This window comes from Zosterops lateralis (genome assembly GCF_965231275.1).
Source record: "Zosterops lateralis genome assembly, chromosome: 1".
Classification (NCBI taxonomy): Eukaryota; Metazoa; Chordata; class Aves; order Passeriformes; family Zosteropidae; genus Zosterops; species Zosterops lateralis.
The window spans coordinates 67282048-67306823 of record NC_139762.1 but is presented as its reverse complement, the minus strand read 5'-3'; the positions used below and the strand labels follow the sequence as shown (position 1 = coordinate 67306823).

Genomic DNA, 24776 nt, shown 5'->3' with positions numbered 1-24776 from the left:
ACTTTGCTGAGGGCTGTCTGAGAATGGGGACACACCTCATGGAAGGTGGGTATTTGCAAACTGCTATCCCAACATATGAGAAAGACAATCCCTGCCCTGAAGCCTTCACTGGTTCACTTTGAATCGAAGTCAGATGTGTCACTGGTTTTGCATTCTGTGAAAGAAGAGCCTGAAGAGCAGGCAAAAGGAAAAGATGACAAAAACAAGGCTGGGAGGGGGGTAACAGTGTGCAAAATGGCAGATCTACTTCAGTTCTTTAATTAAGTAACACAAATTTTCTATATTTTTCTGTATTCATCTTAGAAACAGGATCTTTCTTTCTGGTTTCAATTGGTGTAGTGCTGGACAGAACAGGCAATTTCTTTAGGTCTGCTGCCATGCAAATGACAAATACACATAAGGATGTCAAATCTGAACGGAGACAAAGACAGTGCTTGTAGGGCAGTGAGCATTAAGGAGGATGAGGGAAATATTTGCCTTTACAAAGGTACCAGAAACTTCCCTATAGAAGTGAGCATAGCTGAGGAGCTGATTCTGTGGCCATAATTTGTTGAACTGATTCTATAATTCTTGTATTCTTCAGCAAGCCTGAGACATTAAAGAAAGCAAGAATGGCAATAGAGATCAATGTAGTGACCATTAAATATTTACAGAGATAATTACGGATAGACTAAACAAAGCACTGGGGAAATTAATAAAAGATGACCGGGTGGGTTTTATGCCTGGAAGACAATTCAAGAGCGGTAGTTCGTATTGCTTATGGGACAGGCACATGCTGGAAGCAGCTGCTGCCCTTTTATGAGCTAACAAGTTCAGGCATTGAGGTCAAGAGAAACTGAGGGTCAGGCACTGATAATATTGTTGAGAAATTTGAACAAAGTGATCTGGAAGTAAATGGAAGAGCAGAAGTCTTGGAAGGGCTTTCTTCACAGGCCTGAAAATGGATGAACTCCGATGGGGTTGGGTGACATCAAGCAAATTTCTGCTGAGATGCTGATGTTGATCTGCTTGGACCTCACAGTGGGAGTGAGTCTTAATTCTCATCCAAGAGAAATATTATTTAAGTGTCTTTATATTATCATTAAGAGAGACAAGGAGAACAGACAGTACTGATGGCCCAGTAATCTGGCCAGATGTATAAAAATAACTTTTTTGCTAAGTCTATGTAATTTTGTATATGTGTTTTGGTGGTGGTGGTGTTGTTTCCTATCCTGAGGGAGAAGACAATCTTTAATAAAAATAAATAAATGTCAGATAACATTCAGAGGGAGCCTCACACACAGAGATTGATTGGACTAAAAATCCTGGCTCCAAATATCCCTGAAGTCAGAGAGTATTTAAGACCTGAAGACAGATCAGCTCCAGGAGTACAAGGCTAGAGTACAATAGAAATGATATATTAATAAGAAAAAGAGCTTTGCTTCTAGTTTGCAAGAGATTATAAATAAAAGTGAGAAAGGCATTTTAAAAATCATTATAAATACCTTGAGCTTGTCCTCTTAAAAAAAGAAATAAAAGAGACATTAAAAATAAAAGCAGGGTTAAGACACAAGTCGTTAGAAGTCAGCATGTGGGCTACCAAGGAGTGTTACAGAGTAATGAAAAGAAAGGACACAGAGGAGAAATGAAAAGAGGTGTATATATTAAGTCATGCCCAAAGGGTTACGTGCACCATGTACTAATAAATGCGCTGGGAGGATAAAAGGATGAACAAGGCAGTTTAAAAAGTTATCAAGCCACGGAAAAGCAATGTAGAATAGAAAGATGAAATGTTAGTGTAAAATTGCATATGGGTTTCATTGGGACTAGGATAATTTTGGAAGATCTGACCCTGTCTCAAAAGAATGAAGGAGAAAAGAGATTAAACTAAGAAGCCTTGGGAAACAGCTGGGGAAAAAAGGTAGGGAAGTAACAGGAAGTGTCAAAAGTTGCTGGGATGTATTTCATAGATCAGGTTAGGAGAAAGAGAGAAGGAATGAGACAGTGAAAACTGTAGAGCATAGCACTGATCCATTACTGGGTGTGTATGGATGGAGCACTGTGGCGCCCAGTCACTGGCTCTTGTTTCACATCTTTTATAGGCAGAGGAAGCTCCAGAAGACTTCTCGTTTACACTCTCTGAGCCATAAAAGGACCAGCCCCATGAGACATGCTGAGGTCCTTCTGTCTCACAGGTAACAAGCAAAACTGCCCAAGCATACTAACAGGAGGCAACAAGGCAAATAGCAGGACCACAGCTCTGGATCTCAGGAGAGTAGGCTTTAACATGTTTAAGGTCCTGCTTGGAAGAACCCCATGGGAGGCAGCTCTGAGTAGAAGATGGATGCACAAGAGCTGGTTGTTTTTCAAGAGTCATCTCCTCTAGACTTAAGAATGGTCCATTCTTGTCTGCAGGAAATCAAGCAAAAGCGGCGCAAGTCCATAAGATAGTCCCAAATAAACACAATAATAATAATAATAAAAGGTGGTTAAGAAAGTGGGGGGAGCAGGGACAGATGACCAGGAGGAAAACAAAGTCACTGTCTGAGCATGCAGGCATAGGTATAGGAAAGCCAAAACAGAGCAAATCAAGTATGTCAAGGGATGTGAAGAGCAGCAAGAAAATCAAGCAAATCAGTGTCAAAAGGAAGCCTACAGAATGTGGCTCTGCTGTTGAACACAGTAAGCTCTGGATTAGGAGAAGGCATTCAATGTCTTCTTTACCTTGGCTTTTATTGATAAGATTTGCCATCAGGAATCACAGCCCATGAGACCAGTGTGGAGGTTTGGAATAATGAAAATTAGACAAGTAACAAGATAGAGAACAGTTAAACAAACTGAACACACACAAGTCCAATGGATCCGATGGAAAATATGAGGTAATCTCATAAAAAATGCTGAGGGAGCTTGCCAATGTCACTGTAAGACCACGCATATCTATCTTCAAAAGATTGTGGTAATTGGGGAAACTTCCTGTGGACTAGAGGAAATTAAATATTGCTCTGTTCTTCAAGAGAGAGGAATATCTAGGGAGAGACAGACTTGTCAGCTTCCCTTTGATCTCTAGGAAGGTTATAGAGCAAGTTCTTCTAAAAAAACATTTCCAAACATATTAAGGACTAGGTGATTGGCAGTAGTCAGCATGGATTTACCAGCAGCCAGCTGTGCCTGACAAACCTGAGAGCCTTTCCTGATGAAACAAGTGACTTAAAGGACAAAGGGGAGACCAGTGCATGGGGGCTGGTCCTTTTGACTTTAGTGCCGTCTCTCAGAACATCCTCACAGGCAAACTTTTGAAGTATAGACTAGACAAACAGACAGCAAGATATATTGAAAGCTTATAAGAATAAGAACTATATATAATAATAAGAATTGCTGGGATCAGAGGGTTATGATCAGTAGTGATTGCCCCAGCTGGAGCTCAGTCACTAGTTGTGTACCCCAGGGCTCAATACTGGGTCTGACACTATTTAACAGCATCATTAATGACCAGGATTACAAGATCTGCTGTACTCTCAGCAAGCTTGCTGATAAAGAAAACTGGAAGGAATGGCTGATACAACACAGGCTGTCCACAAGGAGAAACTAAGACAGCTGGGACTGTTCAGTCTGAAGATGGGAAGGCTGAGTAGGATCTTATCCTTGTGTATAAATTCCTGGTTAGGGTGTTGAGGGAAAGAAGACAGAGCCAAGCTCTTCTCAGTACCCAAGGACAGGACAAGAAGCAATGGGCACATAACTGAAACACAGAAAAAGCTCTCCAAAGATAAGGAAGCACTTTTCTTACTGTGGAAATGGTTGACCACTGGCACAAGTTTCCCAGAGAAGTTGTGGGGTGCCCATCCTTGGAGATACTCGAAGCCCAGCTAACACAGACCTGAGCAACCTGTTCTAACTGATGGTGCCTTGAGCAGGAGGGTTGGGCGACTTCCAAGAGTCCCTTCTAGTCTCAACTACTCTGTCTTGCTGTGACACAAGCACCCCATGTAAATGAACCTTCTCTCCTTAGATTTTGTCTTTATTATGGAAATCACATAAAAGATGTCACAGCAACAGGTTCAGTCATTTCCTCCACCACATAGTGGGCTTATTACAGTTTTAATACAAAGACTTCCAGAGATTAAGTTATTAATGAAACATGCTGATGAGCTGCTATGCTAATCAGTTGAAGAAATCATTGACACAAGTCAACTATATTAACATTGAATAGGACAAGTATCTCCTGGATACAGGAATGTAGAGGTCACATTCATTCCTTCACTCTGAGGAGGAGAGGCTTGAGGGCCAATATCCCACACAGAGCATATAATCAATATATGCTACACTTCTCCTGTCAGATAGAAGACAGTAAGAGTTTGAAGAGCCAGTTAGAGGACTGCTTTCTCAAAAAGAATGTGTAAACTCCTTCTTTTGGCCCTAGAGAGGTTTTTTTTATAAATCTGGTGATAGCATTTCAGTATCTTCTATGATACCTTGACTTGCTTCTTTTTCAGCTGAACTGGATTTCTTTTGGAATGCACCTCTTTGCAACAATGGCTGAATGAACACAATGCAGAAACAGTCAAATATGAAAGCTGGGCACAAGTAGATCAAAAAGTGTGTTTTTCCATAGATACTGAGGTACCCCTTGGAGCCTGGCTCCAGAAGGATGGAAGTGCCCATCCTACTCCCTTCCATTTTTAGAAAAATCTGGTTCCTAAGGAGCACAAGCCCATTCCAGTTCTCCAGTGTGCTTAAATGAGCACTGTATGGTAGCATTAATAGCAGGATACCCCAGAGGTTACCTGTTTACACAGCAAGGCTTCATACAAGTCAGCCTATCAACAATCCATTCATTTTGTTTCACATCAGCCAGCAGTGTTCTTCAATGCTCAGAGAAATAAACACAATACAGGCATTGCCATTGTGTTTTTTACTACTTTTATCACTGACACTGTAAAGGCATTTCCCAGGAGGACTCACCAGATAGAATCTTTCGTAAGTCTGGTGTCCACTTTTCCTTCGTCATCCAAAAACAAGTCCAATCGTAAATTGGCATTGTTATCATGGGCAGAAGAATAGTTGGTAATGAGTCTTGCAGGTATCCCCAAGCATCTTAGAACTGTGGCAAAGACAGAAGTGTGATGAGAAGGACAGCTATGGAGACTATGTTCATGGATGACAGGATGGGAGGACAGAAATATTAAGAACTAGAATAAAATGGGAAAAATCAGTCAAATCAACCCAAATAATTCCCCTTATATTTTTTTATATTGCACATGCTAAATATTTTATTTGGTCCCAAAATTATGAGTGTTGAAGACAAGTATTGGTGCACGGGTTATAACCGAAGCAGCTGATTACAAATAGTTTTAAAGCAGCTTTGCATATTGCAGAATTTCAGGTCAAATCTGGGTGCAACGGGTCAGCTGCACGAACAAAGAAAAAGAAGTCTGAGCTTGCAAGAGGTACACAATATGTTAAATCTCCTAGTGTCAGTAACTCAGGAGAATTATGAGACTATGCTAAAAAGAAAATTAATAGAAAGTATCTCCTTTTGATTGATTTGGAGTTTTCCTGTTTGATGTCTGCTGTCAGAAGGGATCCTGAGAACACAAAGAATATTTGCAAAGAATTATTTGCAACTGAAATGACAAGGTCTGGGAATCTGAATAAAATGCATTACATAGTTCATATTGCCTGCTAAGTAACAGCATTTTGGTGTCAACAGTCCTTTCCAATAAAAGACCTTAAAAAGAGGATCAGAAAAAATCTCCTAACTCTCACACCATCACAACAAAGCACTGATAACCCTTCTAACCATTTGACAAGTGGTAAATTTAAGAGACATGGAAAAACTGTGGAAATGCTACAGCTATGTCTATAATCTGCATCAGTGCATCAATAGGCTTCTGTGTGTTGTGTAGCCTGGCAGATAAATAGGCATGGAGCATATCCCAGGGCTAGGGAAATGGGTTTGTGGGGTGGCACATCATCTCAGCTACTCCAGATGACAATGACATACTTTGTCTAAGCCAGAAAAAGTTCAGTTTCTGAACTGGCTTTCAGTTTAGGAGCCAACATGGTTCTGCAGAAAACAGAGGGTGAGGGGGTTTTGGTGGTTGATAGGATTTGTTTTGGTTTTTTGTTTTAGTTTTTGTTTGGTTGGTTGGTCGGTTTGGGGTATTTTAAAATTATTTTTGTTGGGGTGCTTTTGGTTTTGGGGTTTTTTTTTGTTGTTGTTTTTTGGTGGTGGTAGTGGTTTTTGTTTTGGGGTGGATTTTTGTGGGCTTTTTTGTGGTTTTTTTTAAGGGAAAAGATTTTTATTGAAAGTCCTATTTTAAAAGAGTTCCAATGCTGCAGAGTTGAACAGCCCTGCTGCTACCGCTGGGTTTTGTATATTCATTACTGTCACTACTGCGACTCCCAATAAAGTGTAACACTGCACATTCATTTCAAGTTTCTGGATGAAAAATTACCTGGATGCATCCAATACCATATGTACCTATTGATTAAACTTAATTCAAGTGCCCTCCCAGGCTTCCAGCACATGAGCCATCAGGGCTCATTGGAAATAATTTGTCTGACAATTTCAAGATTAATGACCATTTTTTGGAATGTTTTAGCATTTTTAACAGATGAGTATCTGGAGTGTACAATACAGTGACCTTGGAAAGCTGGACTGGTCACAATGATAAAACATTGACAGATGAGAGAGACTCAAAAACACCTCAGAACAACCCTGATAGTTGCATGTGATTGTTTGGACCTTCGCTGTCCCCTGTGCAGTGGTCAGCAGCTGGATGTCTCAGTGCCCATCACCAGATCAGCCACTGGACAATATGTGCATTTCATAATGCTCAACAAACTTTATACTTGCAGTGCAAAATGCCAGGTCTCTGACTTGACTAACTTAGCAAACCAAGTCTAGTTTTGCCCCAGATAAATACGCCTCTCCCTTTAACACAGCAGGCTCTGGGCCTCTGCTGCATCGTCCCAGTTTCACAGTGGCCTGCAGGCAAATTATTGCATAGTGGTGATTCAGGGCAAGTGTAGGGGGAAGGTGGCAAAACTGGTGTGTATGTGTGTGTCTCTCTGTGATCAAGAGAAATCTAGATAAGGCAATGGGCAGAGAAGACAAAGCTGTGTGCAATTCCACTGTGAGGAATTGCATCCACAAGAAACCTTTGCATGAACTTTTTCAAACCCATTGTGTGAGGCTCAACATAACCAGGCAATGTGCACTCGCAGCCCAGAAAGCCAATTGTATCCTGGGCTGCATCCAAAGCAGCATGGCCAGCAGGCCAAAGAAGGGGATTCTGTCTCTCTGCTTTGCTGAGACCCCACCCAGAGAGCTGCCTCCAGCTCTGGGGTCCCCAGCACAGGAGTGACATTGACCTGTTGGAGGAACTCCATAGAAGGCCACAAAGTGTGTTCCTGTGCATTAGCAGATGATGTTGTTAGAAAGTGCTAGACAGTCAAAATATGGGACCAATCTAATGCTGACTTCCCCACTGGTTTTTATGACATGCAACACTCTGTTTACTGCAACACTAGAACTCTAGTTTGACCAAATGTGTTTAGACTTAACCTTGCAGTGCTAGACAATTCATAAATTAGGCCATCATTTATTTTCTCTGTTCTTCTGACTCATAAACTCTGTATAAAATGTTAACAATGCTCAGTTATCAGGTGCAGGGACAGTGCACCCCAATTTTCCCATGAGCAATCCTCAGTAGGTGAGATTTGGCCTTTCTGGAGCAGAAACACTACCACATATCCCATACTGTGGATTTAATCTTTTAGGTCTAGAAAACAAGCACCCTGTCTAAGAGTTCTTGACAGAAATGTGGACTGTGCTGGAGGACTCAAATTTCTTTCACACAAACTTACCCTCACTGAGTCACTGAGTACATTTCACTGAACCAATAAATAGCTAACAGATTTGTATGGAAGAGCAGCTGACCTGAAGGACACACCAGGGGTTTCTTTAAAGACCATCTATTTTAGCTATTTTTAAGTGTCTCTACTACTTACTCCTGAACAGCTTAGAGCTAGGAAGTATTTTAGTTAGCTTTACCTAAAAACTCAGTTAAGTAGGAATCACATAGCAGTTTGGAGCTTTTCTCACTGATACCTACATGTGTTGAAGACACCAGCAAAGACCCAGCACTGGCCATATCGGACAGGTTGCTTAGAACTGTAATACTCCAAAAGAATGTCCACACTTCCTGTCCAGGCTGAAGGTGCAACACCATAATCGTACGTGTTGTTCCAGGATCCAACAATCACACCATCGTCATCCCTGGAGTTAATCTAAAATCAAAGGAAATGAGCATTAGAGATGTCAGAGTCTGAATAATAAAAAGCTTTAAACTCAGCAGACCAATAGGATGAGAGAGAGTGAATATAGCCAAGTTTGGGCTAGAAAGTAAGATAGAGGTGTTTCATTATGAAAGTAGGGGATAAATAGGACAATCTTTTAAAGGGCTAAGGATTCTCCATCACTGAATAATTCCAAATGAAGGTCAGACACTTAAAAGTAAATCTGAAATTAAATCACCACAGTGTCTATCCATGTTGCCAGTTAATAAATTTTATTAACCTTAAGCATGCTTATTGTTATGTATTTTTAATAAATGCAATCAGTTATATACTGGTAGGCAAGCCTCAGAAATATTAAGCTGTATTCTTTCCATCATCTGTTTTTCTGTCCATATCAGCCCAGAGATTTTTATAAGATCATTCCTGATTTATAACAGATTGATAGGAGAACCAGTCTACTGTTATTTTTAGAGTAGAAACTAATTTCTTTGGTCTGGCACACACGAAAACAAGAAGGAATTTGCTGTGTAAGTTTTCCTCTGGTAAGATTATACAAAGCAAAGAGTTTTGCTGACTAATGGCTATACTGATAGGCATTAACGAGCAATACGTCTCCCAGCTACAATTTGAACCAAACCAGTTGAGGCTGTGCAAAAAGCTCATTCGCTCTGTACCTTTTAATTATGCTAATGTGGAACAGCTACATGCCAGCCAAATAAATCACAATTCTCATTTAAAAGCTTTTGGCTGCATTAACTACTGTTTTATAATTAGAAAATCGACTTCCTGTGAACTCTAGTACTGAACAAAGATAAGTATTCAGAGTCATAACCAACAGGTTAAGAGGCTGTGCCCATCTCACTGGTGTAGGAAACATGCCAAGAAAAGCATCACTTCAAGGACAGGACAGCATGTTGATCTTCAGGTTCTACTCTGGCTGTAATGAGTGGAAGAGGAGGGGGACTCTACCTGCTCTGGCATGCCAGAAGGCCTCAGAAGGATTCCAACACGGGAGGCATGTCCTCAGACTAGCTCAATTCTACCACACTTCAACTTGAGCAAGAATGGGGTCAAGTAACACAGGTGGGATTTTCAGAACCTCTTGCCCACTTTTTATTCAGGTGCAGATTTTAATGAGCAATCGCCCTATCCAGTTATGGCCCAATTCTTCAGATTAGCCCTAAAGTCCATTGAGTTCTGGATTTCCAATGGTGAACTCCTCCACTTCTCTAAAATGTTGAGTGGCTCAAAACCTAACTAATATCCAAGCCCTTTTTGGGTTCATAAACTTGTTCAATTCTGGCCTGAGGACTTCTACAGTCCTTACATGAAGGGCTTTTTCATCTGCTAGCTCTTCAGGGATGAAGAAACCACATTTAATTCTTTCTTCTATCCAAAGGTACAAAGTTGTATTTCCAATGTCTGGAGTGAAAGAACTAACTAAAATGTTAAAAGACAATGAGAAGTAGAAGTGTTCTCAATACTTTATGCTGAAGCTATTCTATTCAACATGCAAGATTAAGAGGCTGAATTAAGAGTAAGTGAGATGAAGATCCCACTTCAATGTCTTTTAAGACAAAGAGCTCATTTTCTTAAAGCCTCGGCAAATACTATAACAAGTGGGTTAAAGAAGCATCTGTCTCCAGCAGCCACGTTTTGTGGGCACTCTATTTTAGTAGCTGGCTCATGAGAACATCTAATTGCCCTAGCTCAGTGACTAGAGTATTATTCTGGGAAGCAGAAAGCATCAGTTCAGACCTCTAATAAGGCAAAAGAGAGGACTCAGCCTCTGTCTTCCACAACCTGGATGAGTCTAGCATCTTGAATATTAGGGATGAGACTGCTTTTACATCCATGGCATGATTCCTGGTGCCTGGAAACTGGAAAGAATGGAGGTCTGGAAAGTCTTCTTGGTTATTTTAGGTTCCTTCGTTCTGAGTGGGGTGTGTTTTGTGGACCTCATGTTAAAGAGGACAGTTCCCACACTGTTTTATTCTGGGGAAAAGCAGCCCACTCATATAACTGATTAGATAATTTGGGGCTTGGATCAGATACAGCAACACACATTATTGCAATGTTCTAAGACCCCATTGAGGTTAGCACTGGAGCCCACATAAAGTCCCTCAGTTCCCCATCCAAAATTCCACCCATCATGCCACTGTATTATCCATAGCAGAAACAGCTTTCTCAATTATATTAGCTACTGGAAATGAGCACATTGTCACATAAGAAACGCTTATGCCTGGAGTGCAATGTCTAAAAGTGACTTTCCCACCAGTGAGGCAGCACTTGCAGGGAGAGGCAATGAGCCAACAGAAATTGCTTGAACTTTAAGTGGAGAGAAATAAGAAAGCCAGATGTCAGAATGGACAATTGTCAGAATGGACAACAGATCTGTTGTGTGTTGTGGAGAGCACATCAGGGTAAGAGGGCCAGTTAAATCAGACCAGCTTTGATTTATGTGTCCCTTCTGACACACATGAGGCATCCATTACATACCACTGCTGAGGCAACACGGCAGATTTTGATTGGATTTCCACGACCAGAGAGCTCCAGTTCTGCCTTGTCCATCAGGAACAGGCAAGCATCCAGAACGTTTTCTTCAAACTAGATAAAAGAAAATAAAAAGGGACACAGGAGAAAAATTAACTCACTTCTTATTCTAGAAAAAATAGGCAAAGACATTTTTCCCTGATTTTATAATTGCTGATCAGTTTCAAAATTAGCTGGTCACATCAAAGCTCTGTGTTTAACAATAGAAATTTTCTTCTGGAATAATCACCCATGTGCAGGAAAAAAATAAAAATGTGAGAAGCTGTGAGGGAAGAGAGTGTAATTTTCAATTCTATCTCAGTCCAGTTGCCAGAAGGTTGAAATGACAACACAGACTTTCTGACAGGACATGAAATTTTAAGTGCTAACAAATATATAATAGGAGTGTTTTATAATAATAACTACAAGAAGCTTGTCTACTTGCAAAGGACTTTACGCCCTTCAAAGATTCCAGACCTGCTAATTTCAGGACTTCTCTGACAGAGCCAGTACATTGCTGGGAACTTGAACAATAAGTGGTTTGCCAGTGGTAATTGAAGACACTTGTATTTCAAAGTTATTTTTAAAATCTGCTTAAAATGACAAGACAAAAGCTTAATATATAGATTAATCCTGGTCCACAAAATTTAGACATCAAAAATACCAAGTGACCTAAAGCAGTCTTCTTCAAAAAATAGAGTGAAAAGGTACATTTTTTTCAATCTAGCATGAACAAGCACAAGAATGAATTGAGGGCAGAGGTGTCTAAATAGACCAGAAACCATTTGTCACAGAACTTGCCCTGCTATGTATTTCATTTTCCTTAGAAGAAACTGCATAGCAAAGGAAAATACCTCTGTCCCCTGGAAAATGGTAGGAGAGAGGGAAATACACAATAATAAAACAAATACCTTCTAGATACAAAATGATATTAACATTCAAGGCTGTGACAGAAACTCCGTGGTGTTAGGTTTTATGTTCTGTGCTTGCATTCTGAAAGATATGATTCATGCTAATAGGATTTTTGCTCTTGTGCTGCTACGAGAGCTGGATTGATTTCCTAACTCTACAGCCTGGCTTAGGGCTCCTTGGCAGATAAGGCCACCCTGAATTTTGCCTCCTGAAGAAAATGAGCAAGACCCCAGATAAAACTGCTGCTTTGGCAGTCTGGGGAGAGGAGAATGAAGAGTGAGGTAAGAGAGCTGTAAAGGAAGTCCCAAAGAGTAAAGACTGTGCTGGTACAGCAGGGAAAATAGGAGGGGTAGAAGTGACATCCTAGACAGCAGCTGAGCTCTGGCATAAGACGTGAAAGGGGAAGCACCATCTTTTCACCATCTTCAGCCGTTTCCTGGCCAATGAGAGTCCTTTGCTTCTGCCTACGGATCCTTTTCAGCAAATGTTCTCCAAGGCAGCACACCTCTCTCATTATCACCTACACTTGCACTGAATTACTTTTTCTGGAGCTGGTATTCACTAATGATCACTTTATAGTCTGAGCAAAACTGAATTCATGGTGTTTGGGAATAGGGAAGCAGGGACCAGTGTTTCTCAGAGACCTACTACTAGTACTTTCTCATTACTGGGAAGCTGAATAATTGCACATCCCAGTCCACTCCACTGGGATGCGACACAAATGATGTCAGATGAATGACTGTGCTGAGGAGAACCTCTTTCCCAAAGAGAATCCTCAAAACAGAAAATGTAAACTCTGGGCCCTCACAGCTGTCCTTCCTGGTTCAAATTCACTTTTCTTCTGGTTTGGCCCAACAATCTTTTACCAGGATCAAAATATTCTATCTCCACTTCAACTAATCAGACCTGGGTTAAATCAATTAGAGGTTTACCCTGCAAATTAAACTTTTCTCAACTACAGTTTATGAGATGCTGTCAATCTTGCCAGTATATACAGAAAGAACAAAGAGGAAATAAATAGCTATCAGGGTTGTTGCCTTCCACCTTAGCATTTACAAAGTGACACGAAGGCGTGTGAAAAAAATGGATTAACGTGGAAGAGAGGACAAGCTGCAAGGGCTATAGCTGGCTTACACTGTTGCAGTAGTGTAGGATGCAGAGTAGCCTTGACACTAAGGCCAATTTTGCCCTTCTTGACTATTCGGGATTTAAAAAATATTAAATCAAACTAGATCAGTTTTCTGCCTTCACTCTTGGCAAGAAAATCCTATCTAGAGGGAAGTGGAATAGGCAAATTGTAGTTAGAAGGCTGAACATCTCTGAAATATCAGAGGAACCAGAGAAAAAGTAGTAGGCAGGGCAGCTAGGTCAGGTGAGTGAACCTGATCCAGGCACAGTCCCTGTCTGTCCCATTGAACCTGAAATGAAAATAAACCTATTTCGGGAGCAAGGAATGTTGGTGAAACCACGTGGGAAAAATGCAGGTGGAAAATAAGGCACAAGAAAACACACAGGTGAGGTGCACACAGATATACCTTGTGTTGCAGAGCAACACATGTAGCTGCCCTGGGCATCCTCCTGCATGCTAAACTCTTTCTAATAAGTTAAATCCCATTTGAACCAAAGTAAGAGAGGCTGTATCACCTTTTTCACTGCTTAACTCAAGGCTGTGTTTCTCACAGTCAGTTGCAGGCAGATGTGATCTCATGTTGCCTGTGGTCTGACCAGAACAAATGCATGTGCTGTAGAATTACATGGGCACAGTGGGTTTCCAAGCTAAAGCAGATCAATGTGTGGACATGACAGAAGTCATGATGGCAAGATTACTCTATGTCCACCTGTTTTTATTTTCCTCACAAAACCAAAAAGCAGCATTAAATGATCAATATAGCATTCCATTTCTGACAATTTTCATGCCAGAGAATTCCTATGTGCCTAGATTTCTTCCAAAGCCAAATTTCCCCTGAATCCTCCATGGAATTTTCTGAGTGACTGCCTTTTTACAGTTTCTTAGGAGGGATTGTAGTCATGTTACAAGGAACACCTCCATCCTCATTCATTGCAGTCATGCTTCAACTGTTCTGTTGTTTTCTCTTCCTCTGTCCATGTTTCTTGCCTTTGCTTCTCATTACAGACAGCAGCTTTGAGAACCATCTCAAGCTAGTAACCCAGTTTTGAACTCTATGCTCCTTTTCAATTTACAACCTGAGTTAAAGTTTCCAGCTGTCATTGTCCTAAGCAATTTTTTAGCCTAAGAACATTACTATGCACAAGTCCATCTGTATTTTTGGATAAGACCATATACCTTTCACCTCTATGACTCTGTGTGGTCTTGTGCTTTTTGCTTACATGTCGTAAAGGCCTATATATTATAAATATAAAGAGCATAACTGTATGACATATTCATAATGTAGGCTTTTCCGCTAGTACTTTTACTCACTCACAGCAATGCTCTTATTCTTAACATCTAGGATTGCCAAAAACGTGTATTTAATGGTTGGAAATGGACAGGGTAAGATCAGGAACATTCTTTTCTCCATTTCACTGAAAGTAAGGGAACTGGAAGAATATTCCTCTGTTCCTTTGCAGATTGACATGACTGCTAAACCCGACAAAATTATCAATTCCATTAAAGTTCTTGGCTTGGGCCTGCTGAGATGCCTCTGCCACACACAGCTTTCACATGGGCAACCAATAGCAAAAGAACCACCACAGCAGAGGGTGAAAATCAGGTCCTCTGATTTCAGCCAACACAGGAATTTCCATTTCCAAAGTACATGAAAAAGGACTATGGAATGGCCCTAACCTCCCAGACAGAACTATCTCCTAGAAAAACCAAATAAATAATGCAGTTTCTCAAGGGAGGCTGGTATTTGTGTCAGGAAGATGCCAGATTCCCAGAATATAAACACCTCAGTCCAAGCCACCATCGGCCATAAATTTAGCATCCTAGGACATAAATCCAGCGTCTGGTTTAAGCACCATCTTCCACCTCCAGCTGCTTATTCCTCTTTCTCCCTCCCCCTTACATCTGTCATGGAGCGAATCCCAAATCTAGGAACAGAGCAAGCCCAAGAAATTACCCAGGGGGAAAAAAGAATCAAGGAGATGCTTATTCAGCTCTCCAGTCTGAGTCACTGCATGGCTGCACAAGTGCTTGCAGGGGTAAGAAGGGCCAGGAGGGGGCATTTTTGGTCAGCATACATGCAAACCCAGCTTGGCCTCAGGATCTGGTTCCACATTCTCTTATTTCAGAGGCACCATCAGCTTGTGGAATTTCTTCCCCGCTCCTTATTTATGGGTTGTTTTTGTCTCAGTCAGGAAACCAGTCAGACCCTGCAAACAACGGCACTGACACAACCACAGGAATGGTGCAGAGGCAGCAACTCCCTAAGGCAGGGCTGCTGCAGGAAAAAAAAAGATGAAATTGTGCCCTTAAATACAGAAAAAGGAGAGAGATGAGCTCAAAGAGCTCTCCAGAGAAAGCACACTGGCAATCCATCCAGCTCAAGCTTTGAGGTGGTATTTAGCTGAGGGAGAGAAAGGACCCTTCTGCAAAGCTGTGCTAGGGAGGTGCAACAGAAACTGAATGGATCCATCACCAGAGGAGTAAGGAAATGCCTTCTTAATTGTGCTGTTGTGAAAATCCAGGAGATGAGAGGAGTTCACCATGTCCAGTACCTGGCATTTGGAGCCCCTCTGAATGACAGCTAGGGTTATAGCTTTGCTATCATTTTGATTCTGCTTGGCAATGCTTTTTTCCCATTCTCACACAATAAATTAACTCTTCCATCCCATAGCAATTTTTAGGCTGGTTAGTTCTTACAAGAAGGTTGAGTTAAAATAGGCAAGTAGAAAGTCTGAGACAAAGGGTAGTGGTTTTAAACTGAAAGAGAGTTGGTTTAGAATACATATAAAGGAGTAGTTTTTTACAATGATGGTGGTAAACTACTGGAACAGGTTGCACAGAGAAGCTGTGGATGGTCCATCCATGGAAGTGTTCCAGGCCAGGCTGGATAGGAATCTGAGCACCTGGTCTAGTAGAAAGTGTCCATGTTCATGATGGGGCAGTGGAACCAGATGATCTTTAAAAATCTCTTCCACCCCAAATTATTCTACGATTCTATGCTATTGAAGGCACACCAAAACCCCACTCCAGCCTAGTGGAGGGTATCTCCTCCAGACTGCAAGAGACCACTGGAGACTAATGTTATCAAGTCCAGGCAGAAAAGGGAGAGAATCCCCCAGAATTTAAAACTTTGGGATTAAATACTAGTTTGTCATAGGAAACTTGTGACTATCTGACCCCCAAGAAGAACAGAATTATTTCCACTAAGTTGCTAAAGCTAAAAAGAAAAGTCAAAAAGCAATAAAACCTGTTGTCAAAATATGAAAAAAACCCAAACAAACAACTCTGCTTTTCATAAATTGATTTGATCCTGAAGCAGCAATAATGCAGCAGCAGAAATACTTCTGCCCTGTGGAAACCTCAGCTAATGATTATAACTTCCAACAGGCAGCCTCTTAGTACCTGAAATATGCCCCTGAAACAAGGTCTTTAAATATCAGCTATCATAGCATTGCTTTTCTGGATTAGGCATATACCCGCTTCATACAATTTTAAAATTATAACCCTTATCTTTCTGAAGGAGAAACCAATAAAGCAATCCAGAGCCCACAGTCTCAACCACAGTCTGGTGTCAATTAAACTCATTTGCTGTCCTACTAGGAGCAGCCAGAGAAGATCTAAACAGCTCACCTGCCCGTAACTCCAGCTTCTTGATTTCACATCTTCGACATTTCCATGGAATAAAACACCAACATCATTCAGGACATATTCTTCCCTTTCTTTCTCATCGTCCAGGTACACAGCATCCACTGCATTTGTTTACCAAAAATAAATATTAGTACAAGTGTTTAATTTTCATATAGGACAGATAAAACATCTTAGCATATAATACATCCATCTTTGATGAAAAGTATCCCTCTTCCATTACCTGCTTCAACAGTGTACAGGGATAAAGAGGCAGTGATCCTAGTTAGGAATATGATACACAACTTAAAAACATGCAAGATGGAAAAGTGCTGGCAACTCCTGCCAGTTTTCTCAGGATTTGTAAAATATGATTAAAATGTCACATCTTATCAAAAATTCTATGATTACTGTGTACAACTAATTTAAAAGTTGGAGCATCACAATGCAATTCTGCATCTGTACAAACAGATCAAAGAACAATTTTAAACCTATTAATATTAATGGAAAACAGGTCAGGTCAAGAGATCTAAAGAAAACTCTGGAGTGCATGAAAGAAATGGAATATAGTTTTTATAAAGTATTAAGAGAAAGGTTTGATTGCCTTTACTGTACATTAGTTTTTGACTGGAGTATCCCTTCCCCACACACCTTGACTGACTAGGTGAGATGAGGAGAAATTCGAGTGTCTAAGTGAGAACTGGAAGCGATTGGATGAGATCTTTACAAAACATATACAAAGGACACATTCTAGATTGGAGTTATATCAAAAATCAAGAGCATCTACATGGATGCCTGACTTGCAAACATGATTTAAATATGTGAATAACTCATTATTAACCTTTATAAGGAACCCTGAATGACATGGAACCATTCAGACATTCACAGGTAAGTATGAAGCAGGCCGTGATGCTGTGATGCTACAATAGTTGAAGTTTTCCTTCCCATGCCAATGCTTGTATTTTGAGACTAAAAGATACACATTAACCATTAATAGCATGGGAATAAATTATTTTGAGGAAATCAGTACTGTGGCCCCAAATAGCAAATTAAAGGGAACTTCCAACAGTGCGATACCAGCAAGTACAAAACTACACTCACTAACATCTGTAGATTTCTTCAGCATCCCACTAGAAATTACTAGAGGATAATTTAGCTTTTAAAAGCCTACTGATTTGTTGTTTTTTGTCAAAATGCAAATCAGATTTGGATTTTCTTGTAAACCTCATCCTCAAAAGCTTCTTCACTTCTCCATGAAACAGTGATTTTGCCAAAAATAAACTAAAATCTAAGCCCACAAAAACAAAAACAAAAACAAAAACAAAACAAACAAAAAAAAATCAGCGGTGAGACTCATATTGGCCTCAGCTAAGTGAGGGGCTTTGCCAAGATACACACCTGACCCTTCTAGAAGTTTTGTTTTCTCTTAAGATATTTTTATATTTCTATGTCTATCTATACATCAGTGATTATGCCTAGGTATGAAAAATAATGGAGGTAATGACCTCCACACTGGTGTGCAAAGGATGATAGAGAAGCAGGGGTTAAATACAGGAAGCCTGTATTGCATTTGAGATCACTTTGTTAAAAATGGGCGGAGATAATATTTTTCTCCTTAAAATGCCTTTATTAATCAGCTCTAACAATGGTTGCTCGAGGGGTGTGGCAGCCCGATGCGCCGTGGAGGAGGAGGGTCCTTGCCAGCTCTGCAGCAGGAAGTTCAGCAGAGCTGGAGAACTCTTCCCTCGTCGGGAGTATTCCCGGAGTTCTGAATTTCCTTTGTTTCCTTCGGGGTCTCACTTCTGGCTTGGTACTTTCAAGTCACAGCAAGTCACAAAAACTGGAAAAATCAGTTCCCCTGATACTCTAGGGTTTACACGGCCTAGTATTGGTTTTTGTGTGTTTTAATTCTACTTAGGTTTATTTTTATAAGGGGTTTTTGGTGTTAAAAGGATCCCGAGATGCACCTGGGATTTCTAATCTGCATGTACAGGGTCGCCCCCGGGAAGCAGGGGCTGCAGGGTCTCATGGCAGTTTCACAATCAGATATGGCGTCTTGGAGGTTTCGATGGTGGGCAGCACCGGGGCTATGAGGTGGGGATGGAATGTGGCAGGCGTGGGTTCTTTTTTTTTTTTGGAGCGGGGCGGCGGTCTGGGGCGCGCCCGGGGACGCAGCACGGGAGCCTGTGGGCGCGCCATCCAGCAGCGGCGGTTAGCCGCCCGGCGGCAGTGCCACGTGGTGGTTTTGCGGGCTTTGGGGTTTTCCGCGCCGGGGCTCGGGCCGAGGCGCGCCGCCTCGCAGCGGCGACAGCAGCGGGGACTCCGGGCCGGGGCGGCCCCGTCCGCTCTCGGCCTTCTCGGTGGCGGCTGGCTGTGGGCGGGGGTCACCGCGCCGGGGCGGGCGGCTCAGCGGGGACCGCGGGGACACACGGCATTGCTCCAGCAGCGGCGGCAGCGGCGGGGACTCTGGGAGCACGGCCGTAGCGGCGGTGGCGAGCAGACAAACTTTCCCTCTCCCCGGCCCCGGCGGCAGCGTCGGGGGTGGGGAGCCGCGGTGTCGGGCTTCTTTGAATGGAGCTCTCAAGGTCTGTTTTTAAGGTGGTTTGGGGGGGCAGGGTGCCACAGAGGTGGCTTTTTACTGTTACATTAAAAGATAAACATTTAAGATAACAATCAGGGGTTTCAATTCTCCAAATTTCATTTTTATCAACTTCTTGCCACTATGCTTTATGGCAGTTGTTGTATAGGCTCTGATGACTAATTACAACTTGGAGCAAGCAGAGGAACAGCAGCTTTCATGGAGTTTTAAAAAATAGACAGGCCTGAGACCCACTCTTGTATTTGGCAGCGTGGTATTCACCTGGCTTCCAAAGGCTGGACCATTAAGAAGATTATAAGCTTTTCACTACCCATGACATAGCCAACCTCAGCCTGCACCCAGGTACATACAAAGTGGATGATCATGGGTTCACTATATTCAGAGGCTAAGAGGTGAAAGAGAGTGTAAAAACTTGACAGTGAATGAAAAGGCTGTGGCCATTTATGCAAGGAGGGACTCTCATACTTATGAAACTGTATGTCACATGACTTTTTTGGTCCAACAAGTTCTTTATAACATCCCACTAAAAATATCTCAGATGTTACAGATCATGTAGGCTCTGTTTCATTAGGCTGGATTTGCCTGATTTGCTCATTGAATGATTATCTGCATTCTCTCACTGAGTTTTGGATTTTATTAAAGTCTGGCCGTGCAAATAGTACAGAGAGTTCATTTAAAGAAGGAGAATTCACACCTTCTTCTGTGCAGTTACACATTCAGTGAAGTGTGTGCATATGCCTTCTTGACAGCTGTTGTTTCCTTTTGGGGATTAAAAATATCAACATTGATCTTGCTGGTATCAATTGAGATGCTTATGTTATTTTGAGACTGCATGATCTTTGCTAAATCAGATGAAAATTGATTAACTTCTCTGTCGATTATTTTAAATATTTGTGGTTTTGATAAGGTAAAAAGGTCTTTTGTGTTTTACAGGGAAGTCAGCTCCTTTGATTTTTGACAGCTTTCACCACCCTTGAGACTGTTTAGAAGAAAATATGAGGCATTTGTGACTACTTTGATGCTAAGCATGCTCTACATACTGCAACTCCTAATTATTTTGTGCAAGTGGAGGCTCACATCTGACAAACAGAAGAATTCCACAGAAATGTGCTGGGTTTGTTTGTTCTTTTTCTCTAGCAGTTCAGAGGTTTTTTTTACTCACTCCTTTTATCCTGGGAATTTACTAAGACTCCAGCAATGCTACAAAGAAGCAAATTAGCTTCTGTGCTACTCTATTTGAAGTTGGGTAAGGTGAAAATACACTTCACGTGAAGACAGCACTGAGGAATCCCTCACTAAAGACTTGAGGAGTGCAGAGTAACCCTTTCTATTCGGGAAAAGTGAATGAACATGGGAGAACTCTACCCAGAACGGAGGGACCCCAACCCCAGCACAGCAACCCTGTGGTGCTGGAAAAGCCATTTCTTCATGCAGACAGTGACAGCTGAGCACAGCAGCACCAGATACGTGGAAGTGGAAGCAGCAGGCTTGCCCTGAGCTCCCTTCAAAGTGCTTCTGCAGGAAACCAGGAATGTGAGGCTGTGTCTCACAGGAACCACAAAACCCCCAGGGCTCATGTTGGGAAGAGGACAGTGCTGTGACAAACCCCAGGCTGCAAGAGCTAAATGCAGTGCAAGAGCTAAATGCAGTCATCTACAAAAAACATTCTTCCCAGGATCAAGACCAGTATGCTGCCTTGAATAGTCCTAGTATTTGGTAATATGTGAGATGAGTCCAGAGTCAGACACGTTACTAATCCTCCAACTGTATTAGAACATTAGAACAGGACAAATATGCAGCTGACTCAATAAAATTGCAATATATTTAATTGCTTAAATGTAATCCACTTTGCATGAGGCTTGGGTGATCGAGTTGCACACCTCAGCCCACGGGGTCTGCAACTTACTCAGCTACACTATGCACCTCCACCTGCAAGAGAGTCACAGATGTCAGCACAAGGTCTTTTCCTGATAAGCACTTAATGTTCCCCAGAAGAAAGTTGCAGAGTTTCAGCACCTGCTTGGAAAGAGCTCACAGCTCCTTGGAAAGGGCTCACAGTACCCAGATCAAAGGAGCTCTTCTCTGCTTTCATGTAGTCTGATATTGCCAAGAGTTTAGTTAAATTCCAAGAAGTTATCCTTAACTACTTGCCATTTGTATCTTCTGTTCCAGAACTGAAGAGAGCTGTGCATGCCCAAAAGCACATCTGTTTTATCCAGCTATGTAATCTGGCTGTAGAAAGGATGCTGCCTCTTCTCACAGACTTTACCTTGCTTATTAAGTACTGAAAATTTCACCAGTGTAACTGAAATCTCCATCCTCTAGTTAGGTGAATTCCCAGATGTTTGGGGCTGGTGTATATAATTTTGGAGAATCAGGCCCTGTGTCTAAAGTATTCTTGGTTATCAGTCTTAAATGTAGCTAAAGGGATTAAAATATATAAAAGCATATGATGATTTTGGAAGCAAAGTACTCTGTAGTTTGACTGGTAAAGTATTCAAACTTCTTCTGAAGCAGTAGGAATAAAAAAAACACCCTGCCTGGGAAAATATGTCAAAACTGAACTATAGTGAGAAAAGGAGTAATAAGAAAGGGCACAAATGCCTCTGTCTTAAAGAAAAGCTCATACTGACATATTGATGTTCCTCCAAAATGATGAGTAGGAAAGCTGTACCAGGCACTAGAGCCCATGCTTTGCTCCCTGCTATAACAATCCCCACTCATTCCTGGCATCAGTCTTCTCTCTTTTTAATGAGGCTTTTCACTCAGGCTTTTCTGCTTAGCTATCAACTCAGCAAACAAGCCTAGAAGATTTTCAAACTATTGTTTTCTCTGTGCTTTAACTGCCTCAGTTTTTCTACCCTTTTGTCATTCTACTGAAAAATCTTTTCCAGCCAGGGGATAAAGCATGAAGAAACAGTCCTTGATTTTCTAACACAAGGAGAGAAGGGAAAGACAGACATAGGAGCCAATTAGCCCAAACTACCTAGGAGTAAAAGAGGAACAAAAATGAGGATGTATCCAAATCCAAATGAAAGAAGCAGGAAATGAAAATTACAGTAGTCAGCAAGGGACAGGACCTGAAGCCATTGAGACACACCTGAAAATGTAAACTGCAGAGGAAAACGTGGCCCCCAAGCTGCCTGCCCTGGATCTGGGGTCACACGGCATGTCCTTGGTGCCCAGAGTCTTTTTTGCTTTCCTAAGGAAGACTTTTTCCATCAGCCTTGCCAATGCCTGCCAGTGGAGGCAACTGCTGCATGTCTTGCTCCCTATGGGTTCACTCTTGCTGGCTTTTGGACTCATTCAGCTGAGGTGTGAGGGAGGGAGGGCACAGCAAAGTGACCATATACCATGAATAATGGTACATCAGTCTGCGCATAGAGTTGCTGGGCAAGGAGGTGTGAAGTAGGGATCGATTTTCCCTTTTTCCCCTCTGACTAACACCTCACATCAGCTTGTGTGGTCCCAGTCACACCACAGTGGGGTTAGGCAACATCCCCCACATCACATCTTGTCTCCACATTAGGACTGCATGCAGCCCTGGCAGATTGTCTGCTAATCATGAGGCAAACTGAGGCAATTTAAGAAGCTTTTCCTCGGGGTTCATCCCTTTCCAAAGATGTGCTGAGCAACTGCAGAGTCACTGTGCTCTGTTACAACTGTTACAACACCCAGGACTAAAACCAAGTAGTGCTCTACCTTTAGGTGGAGAATTGCACCTCCCTGGCTGAAGCTGTGAGTCTGATGATGCCAAAACAAACCTTGAGAAGTTTTGTCTGATCACAGTGGGTCACAGCTTTGGCAATGTTTCCTCTCTTTTTGTTGCACGCCCTTCAGAACAAACTGTTAGCACACTGCTCTGAGGTACCTTACTCTGCTTTCTGAAGTATCTCACAGTATGGCAGGGCCGAAGGCCCTGCCCTTCCCTCCTATTCCCACTTAAATAACTCCTCTTTATTCAGCATTAATCTATATCTTCTTAAATAATGCATAAACTAATCATTGCTTATATTCCCTCGGACTAGGGGCGAGTAATGAATCCAGCACAAATCATTCCATGTTCTGACAGTAGTGCAGCTGAATAATGGGCTCCACTAATAATACTAAACTTACTTGTCACTTGGTAGGAGGGCTCTTGTTTGGTACAGGGTTATTTGATGCAAGTACTGTGGTAAACAAATGGAAAGTTGAAGGAAGGGTAGCAGGAGAATATTGAAGTTAGCTGGTGACCTAAATATACTGCAATATATATGACTTGGAGCCTTGCAAGTGTAGGAAGCTGAGACAGTGCTAAAGCCTGTCAGAAGGCTGGCTCAGACCTCTCTGGTCCTCCTTGCCCTCTCCTGAAAGCCAGAGACAGAGTTCATTGGGTAAAATACAACCCTGACAAGTGTAAAGCTTGATTTCTTCTAAGGATGCTGGGAGATTTGAAAAAAAAATTGTTATTCAACCCACTGTATTATTAAAAAAAGGCTCATTTGCAAAATGTTTTGTTCCTCAGAGAGGGCACTGTTGCTAATTAGTCACCACTAAAGGGGAAGTTATAAGGGCAAATGTCATGTAGCAGTAGGAAGGCGCCACCAGTGATGCCACAGCAGGCTGACTCCACCCAACCTGTTTAATGAATTGCTGCAACATTTTGACTGCAGATGTTCAATCCCAAATGTGGCAATTAGCAGTGTAAATCAACAGAGAATGTGAGGCCACCACATCCTGCCCCACACCAAATCCTGGAAAATATATGCTCATACTGACTTGTTTAAGGCACACACAGGCACACTAGAGACTCTCAGTATTGCTTATTCAAGTCAGAGTAAAGCCTTGGGGTATGTTTACTGTGGAGCCTGAACTGTGAAACATAGCCTTGGCCTCATAAAACTGCAGAGTTTAGACAAAACAAAGGCATTGGTTCCTAGCATGGAGCCCTTCTCACACAGGGTATTCCCCAGCTTGAAAGACTGGACTTTTGGCAGAGTTACTGTCAATTTTCCAGACCCAAAATGACATGTCTCCAACCTCCTTGGTACCATGCTCCCATTCCTGGACCAACCCACCTAAAAACCTGATGAGCTCAGCAGCAGAAAGTGTAAGCCTTTGACCAGGTACTTACGCTGGCACCAGGGATTGAACAAGATGTAGATGTCGGTGGCTGAATTCCTTCGTGTCCGAAGGATGCCAAAGGGAGTCAGGACAGCAACATACAAGCGAAACTTCCCAATGATGCAGGTGCTAGAGGACATGATGGACAGCCGAATTGAATTGTTTTCTCTGTGGATAATCTTGGCTCCCCACTGACCAGGTTTTAGTGCATTGCCTACTTGGACTGGGATGTAGGTGCCTTTGTTTTGCTCTGGGTAGCGACCTGGAGAGAGAAGTAAAGAGGTTCACTTAGTTTTGTCAGTTTTTTAATTTTCTAGCAGTGCTCTGTCCTTTTGTCTTATTTTCAATGGAGGTTGCAGGTTTTAGTGGGCAAAAATAACCTGCTCTCTCACTGCTCCTCACAGGGCCTGGTAACTTGACAGCACAGCCACACAAATACCTGCAATGGCTCCCTGAAGGCAGCCTGTGCCAACACCCCCACCGACCCCACTCCAGCAATCTCCAGTCTTGCTGGCTTGAGCACTGCCAGGAGCATAGGTAGCCCTGCCAGCATGAGAAGGGGCTGTCCAGGCTTTTCTTGCTCACCGTTTTTTA

General features: G+C 42.1%; 1 protein-coding gene across 1 annotated transcript in view; it reads right to left on the bottom strand.

The window, feature by feature from the left end:
• The window catches only part of F13A1 (coagulation factor XIII A chain), a 58969-nt gene that overhangs the window by 16093 nt on the left and 18100 nt on the right, over window positions 1-24776 (bottom strand). The window contains exons 4-8 of the mRNA XM_083857444.1: window positions 24193-24444; window positions 16487-16605; window positions 10783-10890; window positions 8100-8274; window positions 4942-5080 (exon numbers count right to left, since the gene is read on the bottom strand). Coding sequence (XP_083713570.1) covers window positions 4942-5080; window positions 8100-8274; window positions 10783-10890; window positions 16487-16605; window positions 24193-24444 — 793 coding nt within the window. The remainder of the gene's footprint in view (window positions 1-4941; window positions 5081-8099; window positions 8275-10782; window positions 10891-16486; window positions 16606-24192; window positions 24445-24776) is intronic.